The 20,116-nt window shown below is 58.4% G+C and overlaps 2 protein-coding genes across 2 annotated transcripts in view; both read right to left on the reverse strand.

Annotated features, from left to right (window-relative positions):
* Positions 1-15,035, reverse strand: part of LOC103666108 (182 kDa tankyrase-1-binding protein) — an 18,680-nt gene extending 3,645 nt beyond the window's left edge. The window contains exons 1-4 of the mRNA XM_040638761.1: positions 14,947-15,035; positions 14,118-14,259; positions 8,588-10,102; positions 4,531-6,638 (exon numbers count right to left, since the gene is read on the reverse strand). Coding sequence (XP_040494695.1) covers positions 4,531-6,638; positions 8,588-10,102; positions 14,118-14,259; positions 14,947-15,035 — 3,854 coding nt within the window. The remainder of the gene's footprint in view (positions 1-4,530; positions 6,639-8,587; positions 10,103-14,117; positions 14,260-14,946) is intronic.
* A 250-nt stretch (positions 15,036-15,285) lies between these two features.
* Positions 15,286-17,362, reverse strand: LOC121104770 (182 kDa tankyrase-1-binding protein-like). Its single transcript, XM_040639119.1, has 2 exons — positions 17,265-17,362; positions 15,286-16,228 (listed from the first exon to the last, which is right to left on the reverse strand). The coding sequence occupies exons 1-2, from the start codon at positions 17,356-17,358 to the stop codon at positions 15,591-15,593; spliced, it is 732 nt and encodes a 243-aa protein (XP_040495053.1). The 5' UTR covers positions 17,359-17,362; the 3' UTR covers positions 15,286-15,590.
* Positions 17,363-20,116: the final 2,754 nt, after the last annotated feature.

Genomic DNA, 20,116 nt, shown 5'->3' on the forward strand with positions numbered 1-20,116 from the left:
CCCCCCCCCCCCCCCCCCCCGCACCCTTGCACGCCCTGGGCTCCCACCTGGACCAGCCCCTTGCCTCAGAGCCAGTCCTTGAGCAACTCAAGGGCAAAGATGGGCCCCTTTTGCCTTTGTGCCCCCAGCACCTGGGAGAGGAGCAGGACTAAGCCAGTGTTTGCCCGGTGACTGAGAGGTTGGGTCACCTTGCACCTTAACACAACCTATGCATCTCCAAACACGACACAAACACACGCGGCACAGCACGCACACTAACTCACATACCTCACCCCTCGAGCTGCTGTGCTGGCCAGCTGCCACCCCCTGAAACAGGGACACGCCCTGCACACACTCCACACTCACCACACACCTCCCTCGGGGCACATCTAGGACCCTGCCCCCCTACGCACAGCACAGCCACACCCCAACACACACACACACACACACACACACACACACACACGCACGCACAATGACACGGTGCAGGGTGGCGGGTGGGCGGGCGTGGGAAAGTCTGGCAGGGGCAGGGCCCGGAAGCCAGGCCTCAGAGAGTTGCCAAAGGGACTGGAAGGGGAGGGGAGTAGGGCAGGTGAGTCAGTAGCAGGCCGGAAGCAGGGAGGGCAGGAGAGAACATGTGTCAGTCCGTCCTTCCAGAAGCTGCTGACAGATGGAAATTAAAGCGGTCTAGGGAGGGAGGGAGGCGGAGGTGGCAGCAGAAGCGCAGCAAGGCAGCGGAACGGAGCAGCCCTGGACGGGGGCCAAAGCCAGCTCACCCTGCAGCTTAAAATCGAGGAGGCTGGGAGGGAGGGGGCAGGGGCGGCACCCCCACCCAGCCTGAGGAGGCCCTGCCCAAAGCCTCTCCCTGGGGTGGGGCCGACACAAGGCTGAGGGCAGGCCCAGAGAGTTTTAAGGGAATGTGGAACAGCGGATGGGTGGGTGGAAAGATCCACATCCAGAGCCAGACCTGGCTCCACGCCACGTGGGCAGAGGGCAGCAGATGAGCTCAGTGCACTCTGGGGGTGGCCACGAAGAGGGGAGGGTGGGAAGAGCACCGGGGAATGCGGTGAGCATCATCCCTGCTGGCCTGGCTCGACCCCAGCTCCAGAGAAGCTTGCCTGCCTCTGAGCACCTAGAACACCTATAACCTGAGCTCCTCCCTGGCAGGCAAGCAGGAGAGAAGAATGGTCGGGACCGTGTGCCGAGTGCCGCCTCGGGCACAGATATGGGCTCCATCGCCTACTACAGCTGGGGTACTTGTCCACTCTGAGCCTCAGCTCTTCATCTGCAAAATGGGGATCATAAAAAGACCTACGCTTTGCTGGGTCCATCGGCAACACGGAAATGTGTGCTAAATTTTGATAAATTTTTCGTTTAATCGGGGCATCTGGGTGGCTCAGTCATTTGAGCGTCTGACTCTTGATTTCGGCTCAGGTCATGATCTCAGGGTCCTTGGATCAAACCCCGAGTCAAGTTCCCTCCTCAGTGAAGAGATTGCTTGAGGATTCTCTCTCTTCCTCTGCCCCTCCCCCACCTGTGCCTGCATGCTCTTTCTCTAAAGAAAGAAACTTTTTTTTTTAATTGTTCCGGGATAATCATCATCCTCAACACAGGTTCCTGGCCTGAGGACTTGTCCCATCTTGCACCATCTCTACCCCTCACCCCATCTGGACTTAGAGTCTCCTGAGGGTCAGGACTCAATCCAACCCTACCCCACCCCACCACGCCATTCCAGGGACAGAACCGGGGAAGGGCATGAAGTAGATGTGCACAAAACTGGCTCCCCAGCACTCAAGGCTCCAAGACCCAAAATGAGGGAGGCTCAGGCCTACAGCTGGAATAATGTGCCTAAAGGGGCAGCAGCTGGCCTGGACCTGAGACAAACAAGACATATGCCCAGAGAGATGATGACAAGGCCAAGGGAATATGAGGGAGCCCAGAACCACCAGATGTGGACCTTGTGCGAGTCACGCTGCGTCCCTGGGCCTCAGTTTCCCCACCCATGAAATGAGAGCGCTGGCCTCAATGATCTCTGAGGAGATTCCACAAAGACCCTGAGATGACTGAGAGATCTCAGCATCACTGGGGCCCAGGGGAGGGGCGGGAGATGACCAGAAGGCCACAGACAGGAGAGGGCAGTTCATGAGCTCTCGGGGGACCCAAGAGAGCCACTCCCACCAGGAAAAGGTGGCCCTCGATGCAAAGAAGGGGCCTGAGCGCTCCCCGTGACCCACCCACCTCCATGCTGATCTTGTCACAACTGTGCTGGACAGCATCCCAGCCAATGACCACCTGCCATCAGGGGTACCTTTGTCCCACACAGAGACAACGACACAAATGTCCCCACGGGCCTCACTTTATGGACAGCTCAGATCCATCCAAATTGCCAAAACAGATACAATTACAAGTAGCAAGCATTTTTTTCAGTGATCACCATGTGCCACTCAGGTTTCTATCACTCTATGTGTGTCTGCAACTCTAACCCCATGGGGGGGGGGGCGGTAAATTCCTCCCAAGGTACAGACAAGAAATAGGAGGCCCTGAGAAAGAGAAGAACTTGCCCAAGGTCACAGAGGTGGTGGCTGAATCAGGACCCAAACCTGGCAGATGGACCCAAACCCAGACTACTCCGAGCTATCCTCAAGGACTTCCCAGGGGAACCGCCAAAATTTCCTGCAAAGAGCACTTTTCCAGGGTGTAGAATCTGCCTCAGTCAGACGCCCGGAACACCAGCTCCTTGGATGTGAGTCAGCTAAGTCTGGGAAAGCCTGCACTAGGGAAAGGTACACAGGTTTCCTGATCCCGGTGCTTTCACCTGCAGCACGTGCTCAGGTCGAGGTCTCCTGTGTGGCCAGAGAGCACACAGCCTTCCCCAAAACTACAGCACAGACGGAAAACCAGAGCTTCTTAAAGGGAAAACCAGAGCTTCTTAAAGGCGGGCTAGAGACCGAAGCAGCTCAGCCGGCCGAGGACTCCCGGACTCCCTCCTCCTCCGTTCCTACCTTCCTCTTCCCCAATCCAGTCCCTGCAGCCTCCCTCCCCGCAGCCCCCACCCTGTCCTAAACAAAGGGAAAGATACTCCCGCCTTCCCCTTCTCAAGAACCGCCGGAGCAGAGGGGAAAGGTGGAGGGCCTGGGTTCTGATCCTTGGTAGCCTGAGACTCTGGAGCACCGGGACCACACCTGACAGCATTTACAACGCCCTGCTGACTGTGACCGTAAGCAGGTCACACCCCTTGTCTCCGTGCAAACTGGAGATGGTAAAAATCCCTTTCCACGGCACAGGGCAGCTGTGAAGTTCAACGAGGTAAGGTAGGCAGCACAGCCCCGGGCCGTGCAGAGTCTCAGAAGAGAAACTGGGAGCAACCACAGGGCACTAGGAATGGGAAAGCTTCCTGAGGCTAACAAAGTGAGGCTCAGAGACGTCCAGGGACTCCTCCAAGATCCCAGGAGCCTCTGGACTCCCCGTCCTGTGAACCCACCCCTGCCCTGCAGCCTTACCTCCCTGTGCTCTGCCCGCCTTCCTCACTCTCTCTCTCCTTCTCCTTAGCCCCAGTGCCTCTCCCAACCCAATGGTTGACACCCCCACCATTCCCTCTAGACCCTTCCCCTTCCCTCCCGCCCCCCTGCCACTACCAACAAGCCCTTCCACTCACAACGCGGTCCCCACCCAGCGCCTCCCTTTCCCTTCTTCCCCAACTGCCCAGGGAGAAGCTCCAGCTTCTTCAAAAAGGTATAAACTTCTACCCAGTCAAGAGAATAAAACCAAATCTCAACGAACAGGAAATGTTAACAAAACAGACGCAATGTCTTTCTAGTCCCCTTTCCAGGTGGGAGATCACCTCAGCTGGTTTCAGAACATAAAAATCCCTGAGACAGGCTGTGGTTCACTCGTAAAACTACGAGTCTGTTCCTCTGGAAAGCTCTCCTTCAGCCACTCAGTGCATGGAGACCAAGATCACGGGGTCAGGAGCCAGGTCCCTATGACCTTCAGGTTTTTAAACTGTTGCTCTTCTGGGCCTGAAGACAGGGCAGGCAAGAAGCACCAAGCTCCTAATCTCTGCAAGAAACAACAAGCACCACTGTCCACTCCACTCCTAATGTCTCTGGAGTGGCCCAGGCCAAGTCCCAGAGTCCAGTCCTCCTGCCGACGCCCGTGAAAGCATCCATGTTCCCTGGCCCAGGAAGCTCCTCAGCTTTGGGCCAAGAGACCTGGGGGACAAGTGTGGTGCAGGACAATGGACCCCAAAGACGGGACACACGTCCTTCCAGCACAGTTGTGATACACAGTCACCAAGGAAGCCTAAAGCCTGGGCAGCAAACGAACAACACCTCACACATCACCATCAACTTCAAAATAAGAATCCACCTGTACGTGTATCGCGCTCCAATTCTTAAGAAAAGTAAAATTAGTAATTCAAAGTCCAAACCATCTCAATTTTCCAAACCCTACAAGTCCTTGGGGGAAAGCGGTTTCTTGCCTCCTGAAAAAGGTTACAATGTTTCAGAGCTGCCACACCTTCCCTCCCACACAGGGAGGGGGCTTCCTTACCTGGTTCCAAAGCCTGGGGCTTCTCCGGTCTCCATCCCGGGGTCTTCAGGGCAGGTCTCCAGGGGAGGTGTGGAGTGGTCTTCACCCTGGGTCTCTGGCCCACTTGTCCCGCCAGCCCCCAGCTCTCTGGCCTCCAGGCCCGGGGACAAGGCGCTGTGGTCCCTGAGCCCTAGCTCCGGGCACTGGCTGACCTCTCCCACCCCATGCTCCCTGGCTTCACTCGGGGCCCCCGAAAGCTCCATGTCTCGGAGTCCCAAGTCCTGGGTCCAGTCCATCTGGCCCACTCCACATCCCCGCGGGTCCCGAGAACCTCCAGACTCTAGGTCACATGGCACCTCCAAATTCCTTAGGCCCAGACTGCTGCCCCAGTCCACCTGGCCCGCCCCAAGCTCTCTGGGGCTACAGCCTGCCCCCGGGGCCATGCTCCTCAGCCCAAGGTCTGGTGTCCAGTCTGCCTGTCCAACCCCGCGCTCCCTTGATTTAAGGAACTCTCCGGCCTCCACACCCGACCAGTCGGTCTGTCCCACGCCGCTCTCTCTGGCCTGGCCGGGGCCCTCTACCTCCCCGACACCAGCCAGATCTCTGCTCCTTCCCCCGACATTGGAGGTCCAGTCCTTCTTCTCCCCGACCCCAATCCCCTTGGGCTCCTCAGACCCTCCAGCCTCCAAACAGCCAGCCAGGTCCACATCTCTCAGGCCCAGCTTGTCTGACCAGCCCATGTGTCCCACGGCTTCCTCCCTGGCCTCACTCGAGCCCCCAGAAGCCACACAGCTGGACACCTCCAAGTTCCTGAGGCCCAGCTGGTCAGTCCAGTCCACAGGCCCAGCTGGGGTCTTCTCCGGAGGCACGAAGGGGCCACCTCCCATCTGGCCAGAAGGGCTCAGGACGGCACTGCCCGTCCGGTCGTCACCGATGATGCCGAACTGATGGCCTCTCTCAGAGGCCTCCATGCAGAAGTCACCACTCCAATCTCGCTGCCCCGGGCTGAAGGTGGCCTCCGGCTGGGGGACAACACCACGGCCGAAGTTGCCCGCCCAGCCTCGCCGGCCCACCTCCCTGTCCTCCTGGCCAGTATCGCCCGGGCTCTGGCCCCCTGCCTCCTGGCCAGCACCGCCACCATGCCAGCTGCTCTGGTCTCTCTGTCCCAGTGCCCCGTCCTGGGACTGGGGGGTGCTGGGGCCGAACAGGCCCCCCGATTCTCTCTCTTCAGGCTGGCTTGCCTCCCTGCTGGTCTCGCCCGGGCCGTCTCCGCCACTCGGGACCTTCTTCTCAAACTCTTCATCCTGCTGTTGGGCTTCCTCGGGGCTGAAGCCGGCGCTCAGGGCCCTCATCCCGAAGCCTCTGTCCTGGGGGCCCGGGGCTGCGGAGCTGCCGCTGCTGCTGTAGTCCCTCATCCAGGCGCTCTTCCCAAAATCCTGATCCGGCTGCTCTGCACCCCGGCTGCTAAAGGTGCTGAGAGAAGGCTCTCTCTTCCCAAACTCCTGGTCTCGCCCATCTGCATCCTGGCTGCCGTACCTGCCAAGGTGGTCCTTCTGCCCCAATTTCTGGCTCTGCTCCTCTATATCCTGGCTGGCATAAGCACCCAGAGAATCTCTCTTCCCAAACTCCCAGTCCTGAAGGCTTACATCCCGACTGCTATAAGTACCCAGCGAGTCTCTCTTCCCAAATTCCTGGTCTTGGAGTTCCGCATCCCGGCTGGAGTAAGTGCCCTGGGAATCCCGCTTTCTGAACTTCCAGTCCTGAACATCTGCCTCCTGGCTCTGCTGAGGGCCAAGCTGGGCTGGCTTTCCAAGCACCCAGTCCTGGGCGGCAGGGCCCCCTGGGGCAGACACTCCACTCCCATCCCGGCTGGCGACATCGATGTCCTCCTGGCCAATGCTACACCTGCTGGCCCACTCCCTGGCACTCCCTTCCCCTGCCGCTTGCCCACGCTTGCTGGTCCAGTCTCCCTCTCCAAGGCCTGGTTCCCCTCTAGGGCTTGCACCCCCAAGGCCATAGTTCTGAGAAGTGTCCTGGGACCAGCTAGAACGACTAAAGCCGCTGGGAGGTGGATCGGCTGCAATCCCAAATTCACTCTGCAGATCTTTCTGAGCCCAGCCAAGGAGTCCCTAAGAATCAGGAAAAAAAAGACACAAAGAAACAATGCTTAGAGTCCATCAGGGTGGGAGTCCAGAATGAGACTCAGCACTGCCAGTGTCTGAGCCCCACTTTGGCAACAGAAAGCCTGGGTTTAGATCCCAGGTTTGTGACCTTGAGCAAATCACTTTACTCTGGACCTGAGGGTCCTCACCCTTAAATGGGAAGAATTCCTATTGCATGGGGTAGTTTGGGAGAATTAAACAAGATTGTTTAAACCAAACCTCAGCATAGTGCCTGGCATGCTAGGGGCATTCGATATGGACACTCAATCAATGATCCCATGGTCATGTTTACAGCCCTTGGGCAACACTTGGCTAACTGCCAAGAGAAAGGCAGCTTGGTGGAGTGGTCTTCACAAGGGCTGTGAAAAGGGTCCACTTTCTATTAGGAGTGATCTAGACTCAAAGGCCCTCCACAACCCCCTCTCCAAGGGAACAGTCCGACCCTGCCCCTGGCCCTACTCGCCCCTTCCTAAAGTTCCCAGCTTCTTCCTCCCTATGGAAAGCACCCTTCTGCCTAGCGCTTCCCAGGAAGACCTGCTAGCTCTCACCTCGTCCCTGGAGGAGACAGAGAAACAGCCTCTGCCACAGGCAAAAGAGCCAGACCAGGACTCCCTGCACCCCCCACCCCGTACCCCGACTCACTCCTTCAGGCGGGGGAGCCCTGGGCTCGGGGCTGCGGAGCCGGCCAGCCTCATCCCTCAGTGCCGCATTGGCTAACAGCCTCTCCAAGACAGACATGCTGGGTTCCCGGTCCCCAAGCCCCGCCATGGCCCCTGCCCCCAGCCCGCCCCGGGCTGCTGGGTGCGGCTGGGCGCAGGGACAGGGCTGGGCCGCTCCCCTCGCCCGGACCTGTCCAACGACTCTGGCTCCCGCTCGCCCTGGCCCCGCTCCCTTCTCGGCAGCTGCAGCTCTGGCAGCCCCGCCCAGAAGCTAGTTGAGTCACCCGGAGCCCGGGACACACCTACCAGGAGCCAGCCCTGTCTTAACTCCTTCCTGCTCCTCCTCCACCTATCCGCCCCCTACCCCTAGAGGCCGCCAGGCTCTGCCTTCCTTCCAGCCCCGCCCCTGCCAGCCCCAGCTGGCCTTGAAAAAGACATTTCAAAAGCCACCTGGACCCCGGCCCTTAAATTCAGAGCAGCCCGGCAGGAGAAAGGGCACTGGCCAGGGAACTGGCACTCGGACCGAGGCCCAGCCGCCAACTTGCTGGGTGATCCTGCACAAGGTTCCGCCTCCTCTGGGCCTCAGCTTCCTGTCTCCAAGGCAAGCCTTGAGTTTAAGGGTAAGGGCGTTCATAAAGCCAACACTTCCTAAACACTCATGATGAACTACGTGCTCTTCTTAGTGCTGTACAGGTGATACGGTTTCTTTAGTCTTCGCCCCGTGAGGGAGAGTTTATGGTCACCCCCATTTTACAGACGCAGAAACCGAGGCACAGGACAGTAACCCATTCAAGGTCACATCTGGGCAGAGAGCAGAGAACCCAGGCAATCTGGATCCAGAGCTCACGCGCTAAATGGCTGCACTGTGTTGCCTTCCACAATCCTGTCTGTAAAGACGGACTGAATGCTCAGGATAGGTCAAGCACAGCACCGAGCGCTTTCCACACCTCGTTCTACCCGCAGTCTGACAAGACGCAAATGCTCTTATCGTGAAAGGTCTCTGAAGCTTAGAGGTTAAGGTACCTCAGCAAGACCGCTCCGCTGCTGGGAGCTGGAGCTGGATATGAACCCACGCCGTCCGGACCCTCTGCTGGATCCGCTCTGCCAGACTGTAGGCTGTGAGGGACACAGCTACAGGCGCCTGGCTCATGGCTGTATCCCAAGCTCTTGACACATTAAATCCACACTCCAAGAAAGCCCACCCAAGCCCTGGCTCCCATCCCGAGGCCCTCACCCTCCCTGTGCCCCCATCCTCACCTCCGAGCAGGCACCTGGGGTCTGTGTGTCTTTCAGCTCAGCTCCGGCTCCCCGCCTTGCGCTGCCCGCACTAGGTGGTGGAGAGGCCAGGAGCTCATCCAGCCAGCGGGAGCTGCTGTCAGGGCCTGCCGGCTCGGGGGACACACTACAGGGGTCTCGACCTTCTGTCCTGGATTGGCTGGCCTCAGCCTGGGCCAAGGTCATGGCCTCCTCCTCAGCAGGGGATGCCTGCTGGGGGTCCGGCGTATCAGCAAAGAGGACACAGGGCTGGTCGGGGGGTGCTGGCTGCTGCTGCCCTAACACGGGCTCCAGGACGGGCAGAACGGCCTCCCTGGTGGCCAGAGGGAGCGGGGACTCCTGTCCAGCCAGGGGCTCCCGCTCCTCATACCTCTCCTCTGCCTGCAGCAAGGCCACTCCAGGGGGGCCCCCTGCTGTTGATAAGGGCTTGAGGGGAACGGGGGACTGAGGCTGACTCTCCCCATCCCCCTTCTGGGTTGGGGAGATGCCCGGATCATCCACCTGTACCCAGGAACCAGGCCTTCCTGGCCCCTCTGGAGCTGACTGGGCCCCTTGCCCCTGCTGGGACTCTCCTTCCTCTCTGCTGGATGCAGCCCAGTCACTAGCCTCGGCGGCCTCAGCAGCCTCAGTGGCTTCAGTGATGGGGGAGGGAGGTGGGGAGTCCAGGCGCCACACCCCCAGACCCGAAGGCCTAGTAGGGAAGGTCCATTCAAAGGACTGTGACAAGCTCCAGTTGGACTCTGTCCCACTCCCAAAGGGACGATCCAGGGCAGACTGGCTCCCCTGGGTTTGGGGCAGGGCAGCCAGCGAGCCCCCCAGCTTCTCCTGGTCTTGGCCGGGTGGCCGGAGCACACCTTCAGAAAACCGGCGCTGAGCCAGGCTGATGGGACGGTCTATGTCACCCTTGGCCACCACATCCCCAGATGGAAACGTCCGAGGAAGATCCAGTAACTCACCCCCCTCCATCAGGGGCTGGGCAGAGGTAGCTGGGGGTTGCTCCAGGCTGTGGTGCCCCGAGACCTTCTCAAGGGCTGGGCTGCCAGGTGTGGGGGCCTCTGGGGCTTCCACAGCAGGGAGCCCTAAGCTTGGGGGGCAGGAGCTCTGACCCTCATCTGGCAGGACTACAGTTGGGGATGCTGGGGTCACAGGGAGGCAGGGAGAGGGCCCAGAAACTGCAGGACTCTGGGCTTCTGGAAGCTGAGAGTGGCACAGAAAGCTCTCATCAGGTGAATGAAGTCGGGGAGACCCCTCATCGTGTGAGTGAAGTCGGGGAGACCCCTCATCGGCTGAGTGAAGTCGGGGAGATCCCTCATCGGCTGAGTGAAGTCGGGGAGACCCCTCATCGGCTGAGTGAAGTCGGGGAGACCCCTCATCAGCTGAGTGAAGTCGGGGAGACCCAGGGGCTAGGCCCGAGACTTCAGTGGGGAGGCCTGGGCTGGCAGAGCTTCCATTCTCTGAGCCAGGGCCTGGACTGGAGGGCTCCCAGGGCTTGGACATCTGCAAGAGAAAGGTCAAGAGCCATTACCTCACCTCCCAGCTGGGGAGGAGGACCCTGCCAACCCCACATAGAACCCAGGTCAGCTGCCTCCTCACACTCTCACTCCACAGAACAGAGAAGGAGACAGGAGCTCAGAAGGTGGGCCTCTCAGGACAGCTAGGAGAGGGACCAGAAGTAATTTACGGCATCCTATGCTTCTCAGGGTTCACAGACCCCAACCCCAGAAAACACACACAGCCTCACTCATACAATTTCAAGTGGATCCGGTCTTCCGTCCCACCCACCCCAGAGCTCCACTAAGGATAAAGGTCTGTGCTGCATGGGTCAAGAACCCTGGCCTGACAAAAGGAGAACGAAACTAGGGAATCTGCCATCTGGGCAGGCGGGGGTTTGCCTCAGAGCAGGTTTGCCAGCCCAGGGCGAGGCCAGACCACCCGCGGGTGGAGCAGCTACTGGGAGGCGTGGTGCCCCCTGACCCCCGCACCCCGTTCTGCGTATCCACAGGTCCCAGCACTACCCACGACCAGAGGAAGCAGGCAGGCCTTGCCTCAGGACTCAGGCAAAGGCACCGAGGGGCGTGAAAGCACAGGGCTTGGAGTCACAGGCACTGCCTCTTCTTAGCCATACGCCCTCCCCACGGTGGTCCTAGGGATCTCAGAGCCTCAGCTCTCCTCTCTGTATGCTGGGGCTACAACCCCCATCTCAGAGACTTAGGTCAGAATTAAGTAAAATCTGTGCACATGGCCTCTTGGGATAGGACTTAGAGAAACAACGGATGCGACGGGATGGGGCCGGGGAAAGAGGAAGGGGCAGAGGGGGCACCAAGCCCCCGGCATCCCAGCATCCACGACTCCACTTGGCCTGTCCCTAGACAAGGAAGGAAGCCTTGCTCCTTTTGACCTTTGCCCTCCCCAGGGGTCGCACTTTCCCTGCCACCCTCTCTAACGGGGTGCTTTCTCCCACATCCTCCCCTACTCGGTCTGGGCAAGCAAAGGTCCTGCTTGCTTCTCAAGGTAACCTCCGTTCCCTCCATCCTCCCTTCTCTCTACAAAACTCCAGTTTTCCGGACATCTGAGCAGCTCAGTAGGTTGAATGTCTGACTCCTGATTTCGGCTCAGCTCACGATCCCAGGGTCCATGATCGCAGGGACCTTTGCGCGGGGCTCTGCACTCAGTGGGGAGTCTGCTTGGGGTTCTCTCTCTCCCTCTCCTTCTGCCCCTTCCTGCCATGCTCTCTCTTCTCTCTCTCCCTCTAAAATAAATAAATCTTAAAAAAAAAAACCTCCACTGTTCAACCGCATGCCCCTAAACCATACCACCCACAACCCCGCCTGCTCGTGCCCCCTGCAAAGCCCTCACTCCTAATCACAGCACCCCTCCCCAGCACTAGCCACCCTTTATAACCCACAGTGATTTCAATGGCCACACAGGAGACATTTCTCGCGTCAAGGCTGTCTGTTCCTTGACCTCCTCTTGACTTTGTGACCCACCTGTCCCAGGTTTCCACCTCCCTGAAGCCACACCTGGGGCTGGACGTGGCTGGAGAAGAGCGAGCAAGCAGAATGCTTGGTCTCACGACAGCCCGTCCCTTACTCGAACCCCCAGCACCTCAGATGGGCCTCAAGTGCCCAGCAGTCCCCCAACACTTCCCCTCCCCTGCCCACACTCCCAGGCAATGCTTTTGCCGTCCCCCGTCAGCCGCCAGCCCCACGCCCCACCACCTGCACGGGAGCCCAAGCACTGTGCTCCCCTTCTATGCTTGTGAGCTGTCTCGCTCACAGCTCTCCCTCCTGCATCACAGATCTTTCCTTCTCTACCGCCTCATTTCCATCAGCATACAAACTGCTCTCGTTCTTTCTGCCTTAAAAAACACAAACACATGCTCTTGACCTGACCTCTCTCTAAAGCAACCACCCAATTTCTCGAATGCGTTGCCTACGTTCATATCTATCCAAAGAGTTCCTCTCATCCCATTCTCGCCTAAACCCACTCCAAACAGCTTCTTCCTTCACCATGCGGTAATGCTCTTGTCAAGGTCACCAGTGACCTCCCTGTAGCTAAATCCCATTCCCAGGGCTCCCCTGCCTTCACTCGGCAGCAGCCTGTGAGCATGGATCATGCCCTCCTCCAGCCCCAAAGGTGGCTGCTGGCTCAGTGTGGCCTCCAGGACTCCACCATTCCCGAACCCCTCCAGGTTTCCCTTGCTACACCCTCTGCCCTCCGCTACCTTCCCTGCCCCTCTGGTGACCTTAACCTTCCTGGTGACCTTAGCCATCTTAACCGCCACCTGTACGCCGACAACTACCCAGCTGCCCCCTCAGTACTTCCATTCGGATGTCTAAGAGGCATCTCAAACTCAACAAATCCAGAAGCAAACTCCTCATATCCCACTGATCCTGCTTCGCCCTTCGCAGTCCCCATCTCAGTGAATGGTAACCTCCCCCTTCTGCTGCGCAGGCCACACGCCCTGCCATCGTCTGGGACTCTGCACCGCTCGCTCTCCGAGCAATCTACCTGTGAACCCTGCACTTCACACCTCTCAACCCCACCCGGAGTCGACCTCCAGGGTCCAGCCACCATCATGTCCCACCTGGATTATGCCCCACCTGGTCCCTGCTGATGCGCTTAGCTCCCTGCCACCAAGATGACTCTTTACAACCAAGCCAGCAATGTGTCACTGTTCTCCTCCACACCCCTCAACAGCTTCTTCCTCTCCCTCGAGCCCAAGTCCTTCCCGGGTCCTGTGAGGCTCCAAGCAATCTGACCCATCACCTGGCAGACCTCACTAGCACACACCCCTCCTCTCTCACTGCGATCAAGGCGTCCTGGCTTCCTAGCCAGGAACATACCAAGTTCTTGTACTTGCAGTTCCCTCTGCCCAACACACTGTTCCCCGAACACCCATGCAGCTCACTCCCTTACCTTCACGGCAAGGCCTCCCCGACTGCCCTCAGGCCAGAGCTCTCTGCCTCTGCATGTCTCCAGAGCTCTCTCCTCTGCATTGTCTGACACGCTGCGGATTCACAGGGACGCCTGTGCTCATGGCTTCCTCCCTGCACTAGAAGGTGAGCTCCCTGAGAGCAGGACACAGTGAGTTTTGTTCTCGGCTGTGTCGCCGGCACCCAGCTCATGGTAGGTGCTCAGTAAATATTTGTTGGCTGGACAAGGGAATGTGGTCAGGTCTCTACTGTGAGGGAGACGGGACAGCCTTGTCTAGCAAGGGCTCTGTGAGCAAAAAGGGGTATCAATTACTTAGGAAAGCAGGCGGGGGTAGGGGGTGCCTGGGTAGCTCAGTTGGTTAAGTGTCTGCCTTTGGCTTGGGTCGTGATCCCAGGGTCCTGGGATCGAGCCCCACATCCAGCTCCCTGCTCAGCAGAGAGTCTGCTTCTTCCTCTCCCTGCTCGTGCTCGCTCTCTCCCACTCTCTCTCTCTCTCAAATAAGTAAAATCTTTTAAAGAAAGAAAAACAAAAACAAAAAGCACGCTGAGCCTGACCACCCTCTGAGCACGCTGTGGGGAATGGTGAGGATGAAACAGGAAAGCCCCCTCTTCTGAACCCCAAGAAAGAGCCCAGACAGGGAGAACAGTGGACTCAGGCACCTCAGATCCTACTTCAGCCTCTGGGTACCTAACCCTTTTCGAGTTGTGGTATCCACATGCCTCCCATGGGACCCGGAGCCCCCACTGGCCAGACTTATCACACCGGCTAAGCTAGTCATTGCTCCTGCAACATGCCCAGGTAGGTACCTATCAGGACCAGTTGTTAGAGATACTGTAATTATTCTTCATAACGACCTGTCTCACAGCCTGAGCCACACTTAACCACCTCGGTGATCGAAAACACTGGCCTGGAAGTCAAGAAATCTGAGTCCTGGGGCCAGACCTAGGGCAAGCCACCTCCTCCATCGGCCTCAATGTCCCCATCTGAACTACGGGGAGGTAACACAGATAATCTCAGGTGACCCTTCCAGCTCTAAAACACTAGGATTGTGATTCGTAACAGGAGGCTAACTCACGTCAGCAGGTGGGTCCAGGCTGGCTGGCTGAGCCAGGTCCCCGTTGAAGGCCAGGTCCAAAGGGGNGCATTCCTGTGAGGGAACAGGAAACAGAGGCACAGAATGGAGCAGCCCCACACTGATGGACAAGGGGCGAGTGGATCTGCGTGATTTCACTAGCACCCAAAGTTAACCTCCCCCAGACCATCTATTACTGAGCCCCACCTGGAATCACTGAGGACGGAAATGCTCTACAGTTTCCATAGAGAAAGTGCCCAGGGAAATAGCCCCATTCCCTTCCCGCACATCAAGGGTTAAATGCCCCCCTCCCCCACCACAACCCGCTCCTCTAGGAGAAACACCCTGCATGCCCAGACCCCTCAGTGGTTCCCCAAGGAGAACTCCTCCTTCCCCAAGCCCCTAAGGGGTTAATGTTCTCCTCCCGCTAGGGAGAGTGCAGCTGGTCCCGGCTGCCCTGCCAATACTTCTTGAAGGATTGAAGGGGGAGGATGAGGGGGAAGAGTGATTTTCCAAAGTTGAAGTTGTTCCTCTTAAGCTCTGCTTAGAGCAAGGAAGGGGAGGAAGCTAGAGAGCAGACTGGAGGCAGGGTGTGACCTCCCAGAGGCCGGGAACAAAGAAGGGTGAACTGGGGCCCCTACCCTCCAGGCAGGTTCAGAGGGGAGAAGGGCAAGGCTGGAGGGCAGGGCAGGGCGGGAGCCTTCAGCTTGGGGCTCAGTCCACACCACAACAGCCCTGCCCTGCAGAGCAGCAGGAAGAGGAGGGGAGGCTCTTCCTCCAATGCCTAGTGCCCACCACCCCAAGGGGCACCGCCTGGCCAGCCTTCCTTTACACTGGCCCCAGTTCCAGAGAAGGGAAGCCCACGTAACAGTCTCCAACCTGGCCGTAACCTCTGTGCAGAGACGCGAGCTGGCCGGGCATCGAGGTGCGCTCCTGCCTTATCTGCTCTATCAGCCTCCTCCTCGTGGGCAGACGGCACCCTACGCACCCTGCCCCCCGCCCCCCCCACACACACCAGCACCTGCACACCACTCCACCCACCGTGGGAGCTACACTTCAGAGAACATGCTTTGGACTCAGAGAGACCTGAATTCAAATCCCAGTTCTGTGTCTTAAGTGCTGAGGAACCAAGAAAAGGCGCTTAAGAGACTCAGTTTCCACATCTCTAAAACAGATCTAATATTCTCTTCACTAAACAGCATGGCTGCCGATTAAGTGAGGCAAAATTCAACTCTCGGTAGAAAAGACCTAAAAATAGACTTCCCTATGGTACATTTGAACTCCGCAGTGACCGTCCGTCAAATCTGTAAACAGCATTACAATTATAAAAAGAACACCGTAAGGACGACGCTGTCTACAGGGGGAATGTTTTGTGACTCAGACCGGGGTCCGCCTGCACTCACAGCACACTAACCTGAACTGACCTAAACGTGAAGGTCCCAGTCCCCACGTGTCCTCCAGGCTGCCTCCCACCCCTCACCTCTCCTCGGGAGTCTTCCTGTGCTCTTCCTGGCACTCGCTGGGAGACTTTACTGGACCCTCCTGGGACCATCCCCTGGAAAGGGTCACACCGTCCTCATCCCTGGGACCCGCGGCCACACCATAGGTCCTGGGGCCATATCTCAAGCTGCCATCGTGGTTAAAGGTGAGGCGGGAGCCCCAGAGGCGATCGGGGCTGGCAGGGACCTCCTTCCGAGGCTGCTCCATCTTGGCCAGGATCTCCTCCACGGTGGTGGCTGCAAAGCGCTCTGAGGCTGGACGAAAGGGGGCAGGGGCCTTCCGTACACCTCCTGGGGCAGCGCACCGAGCTGGGGGTGTCAAAGGGGGCGCCTCTTCTTTCCCAGCCTCCTCTTTCCCAGTTTCTCGAGTGGCTTCTCCTCCAGTAGAGGCCTCAGTCGTAGGCCTTGGCGCAAAGGGAAGGGGACGCTTGCTGCCGCCGTAGGGTTGGGGTCCTGCCAGCATGTTCATCTTCCGGGCAGAAGGCAGCTCAGCCAGGGGACCCCGCGGGGGACGAGGCCCAACAGGCACCAGCAGGCTGGGCTTGGCAGGCAGGGCTGGCTTCGCAGGCAGGGCCCGGGGTTTGGGCTTGACGGGAGGTTTGGCCCGAGGGTCACCTACCAAAAGGAAAGGGTTGGTTGGGGAGCCATCAGAAGAACCAGGAAGCAGAACTTCATCTCCCACCCTAAAAACTCAGAATGTTCACATCCTTCAAGGTACAAGTCAAATGTCACCTCTTCCAGGAAGCATTCCTTGATTTTCCATACACATCTCAGAAGCATCTTCTCCCAACCCCAAATTTCAAAAATGTTAGTCAACTCCCTTATAAGCTAAAGCCACTTAAGGGCCCAGCTGGCACGTTATTTCTCCTTGTACCCCATTTTGCACCCTAGTACATGTTCTTCTCAAATGAACAAACAATAAACGAACGAGAGCCAATAAATAGATGCCAGACTGCCCATGTCAAGCAGCCAGGCCACTGTGTCCCCAATCCAGTCCTTCCCTCTGACATGACATTCTACTATGCTACCACCCATAGTAAACGTAGCTCAGCTTCCCCACTCTGTCTCTCCACTCCCCCCACCAGAGTGCACACCCAGGCCACCTCCCCGCTGTCATCTGGTGTGTGATCAGGAATGCAAACTTACTATTGACCTAAGCCAAACAGAAGTAAATCTGCTACAGGAAAAAGAACAAGACCAGAAACCTACCTTCTACATAAGGCATTCCAATGCCAAATAAAAGACTTGGAATTACTCATGGCCACGGCCCTTCTCACAGAATCCTGTATCACCCACTCATTGGGCTCAGCCCAAGAAAGGAGTCTAGACAGAGCCAGGAGGCCTGGGTTCAAACCCTCCCCTAGGTGCATGCCATTTCTCCCCTAGACCTCAGTGTCCTCCCCTGCAAAACACACAGTTTAATCTGCTTGACCTCAAAGGTCAGTCTGCTCTCATCTGCTGGGGATCTAGGTTCTCAAACACTTCTGAAAGGTCTCAACAGGGGTGGACAACCTTCAGAACTCATCCTGCATGTCCCCAGGGTGCCTCCTACCCTCGCTCCCCCACCCCCTCCAAGACAGAGCTGGGGTTCAGCTGCTGCCCCTCCCGCCCTCCTCCCAGCCACCCTGCTCCACCCTGCACCCATAGGTACCTGGCTCCGAGCCAGCAGATACCAGCCCCTCCTCCATCTCCCGGGGCGGTGGGGAAGCCATGGCTGTGCCTTCCCTGAGAGCGGACAGTTTCATCACATGCGGCAGAACCTGCACGAGAATGGGGGAGCAGAGGGGTTGTGAGCTGGGTGGCTAGAGACCCAGGAAAAGAGAGAGATTGAGAAGGCAAAGGGGCTGGGCACTGGCAGCAGGCTTAGCTGAGAAGTCTCCTACTCCTAGCAGAGACAGACTGTGGGACAGGAAGCGGGAACTTCAGAGGGGGTTGGGGGAGGTCAAGGGAGGTCCCCAGCAGCTGTATCCTCCACTCTTCCCAGACGACTCTCTAACTCCAGGCTCCTAACCCCCAAAGTCCTGGAGCTTCAGGGACCCGCCCTCTGTTCCCTTTGGCAAGCTCTGGCAAGGCACCCCACTTACCGTTCCCAAGGCACCCCGTGGGGCTGGCAGCCCTGCCTGAGATATCTACTTGGGGCAGAGGAAGAGGGCCTGAAGTCTGAGCTCTCTCCGTGAATCACCTCATGGGAGACGGGAAAAACCCGCTCCTCCCCAACCTGGGGCTCCGCCCCACCGCCTGCCTCCCCCTTCCCGCTCACCCTCCTTCCCCCCTCCTGCAGCTGGGAGTGGTTCCCTCTCCCCCCCTTCCCCCTCCTCCTTCCACATCCCAGCTCCACTCCCACCTCCCTCCGAGCTGTCTCATCCAAACACGGAAAAATAAGGAATAAAAAGTAAACATCTGGAATACATTTTTTTCCTTTAATTTCTCAATCGCTTTGGCTTCAGCTTGGAATTTGATGAGGTAAAGCCAGGGCCTAGTCCTGTTGCCATAGCAATGGCCTCCCACTGGATTTCCAGAGCCTCGCCAAGAGGAAGGAGGAGCCGGCCCAGGCCTGGGCTGGGAGAATGGGACAGGACTTGAGAACATCCGGGGGGTGGGGTGGCTTGGGGGAAAAACTCCCTGGGGTTCCCCCTTCTAGGCAGTCAGGGTGGGACAGCCGCAGCCTACAAAAGGGGGATACTGGGCATCACTTACCAGCCCAGGGTTAGCCTGAGGGATTTTGAAGGGGACGGAAGAAGAAATTTTAAATCAAGCAACACAGCCCTATGGCAGGGCCCAAATGGTGCCCCTCCTCTAAACCTGTATGTAGCAGGAGCTTTGGGGTCTGACGGACCAGGATTCAAATGCTGAATGGCTCTACCACTTCCCAGGTGTGACCTTAGGCACACTGCTTACTGCTCTAAGCCTCAGTTTCCCTATGTTAAAAACGGTGTACCTGAGGCTGGTAGGAGGCCTATGTGAGATGGTGGGTGCAAACTTAGCACATCGCCCAAGCCGTAAAAAGTAGCCAGTAAATGTTGGCCATTATTAGTATGATTCCATTCAGTGTCACCAATGAGCTAAGATCCGTGGTAACTACCTCCTCCTCTCCCCAGGCCATGGGCTGCCAGCATTCCAGACCATTCCTTCACTCCTGCGGGGCCCCAGTCTTGTCACCTGCTGCTCAGATACTCCACCACCTCCTCAGTTCCCATTCTGGCTCCATCCCACCCACAAGACCCTCCCCCCAGGCTCCAGAGCCCTGCCCCTCTCTTTCCAAAGGCAGGAGGAGGTTTCCCAGCCCGTCACCTGGTATGCACACAACCCTGAGGACAAGCCAACCCTCTCCCACCTGCAACGGGCACTGCCTTCCTCAGCATCCATTCCAGCTGGCCTGGGGAGACAGCGCCAAATCCTGAGAAGGGACCCCTGGGGCCCAGCCTTTGGAAAACCTACCCACCCCTCACATTTGACCCTGCCCCAGCGTGCTTCTAAGACGAGAGAAAACGCGAAGAGGATAAAGAGAAACCCAGGACCGTCAATCCCTTGGTCAGCCAACTACAAGGGAGGACTGCACGCTGTGGGTGGGTGATAACTGTGCAGAGCCAGTCCGAATGTGCGTGGGGGAGGGGCATAGGCCAGGAGAAAAATAATTAAAAAAACACAAGACTGTTTCCTTGTCCTTGAACATTATTTCAAGGGACATGGTGTGGGTGGTTAGAAATGGGGACAAATTGGCCCAGAACCATAAAACCCGTTTACCTGGGGGCCTGATGGATACCTCTGCAGTATGAGGGGCTGCAGCAATGAAGTGGGGGTCTCGGCTTCCCCAACTGAGAGGGGCCACAGAAGCTCAGAGGCCCCAGCCAGGAAACCCAGGTGACCAAAGCCATAGCCAAAAGCTGTAGAATCGCAGCAGCACTGAGCACTCCTGACCCCCAAGAGTCAGGGGAAGACTAGCTGACCCCCGGGAGCAAAGGCCGCCAGAGGGGCTGGGGAGAGGCTGGGCAGCTCCAGCCCGGGGGGTAGGGGCCCAGAGCGCCAACGGCGCAAGCGGGGTCGTCCCTATGGACCCTGGGATCTCCGGCCGGATCCGGGGCCAGAGAGGTCGGCAGGGACAGCACGTAAACTGCTGGAGGAGGGAGGACCAACGGGAAGACGGAACAGCCCGGGGCGAGGGGCCGTCTGGAGGGGCCCAGTGGGGAGCTCTGGACACAGAGGGGACGCCGACAGCCGAAGAGGAGGAGGAGATGAGGGTGGAGGAGGGGGCGGCGGCGGCAGAAGCGGAGGACCTGTGCGCTGGCTGTGAAGCAGCCGGCGAACAGACGAGGGACTGGGGACGCGGACCGGGTGGGGGCGGACTGGGGTGGCTGGGGGCGTGCCGAGGGAGCCGGGGGAGGGGGCGAGCGCGGGTCCGGGGAGGGGGAGGCGGGGTCCCTCCAGCAGCTCCGCCCGCCCCCGGCCCCGCCTCAAGCCCTCGCCCCCTCCCCCCTTTCTTCTAGCTTGGCCAGCACGAGCTCC

Source organism: Ursus maritimus, unplaced genomic scaffold (assembly GCF_017311325.1).
Source record: "Ursus maritimus isolate PB19 unplaced genomic scaffold, ASM1731132v1 scaffold_23, whole genome shotgun sequence".
Lineage (NCBI taxonomy): Eukaryota > Metazoa > Chordata > Mammalia > Carnivora > Ursidae > Ursus > Ursus maritimus.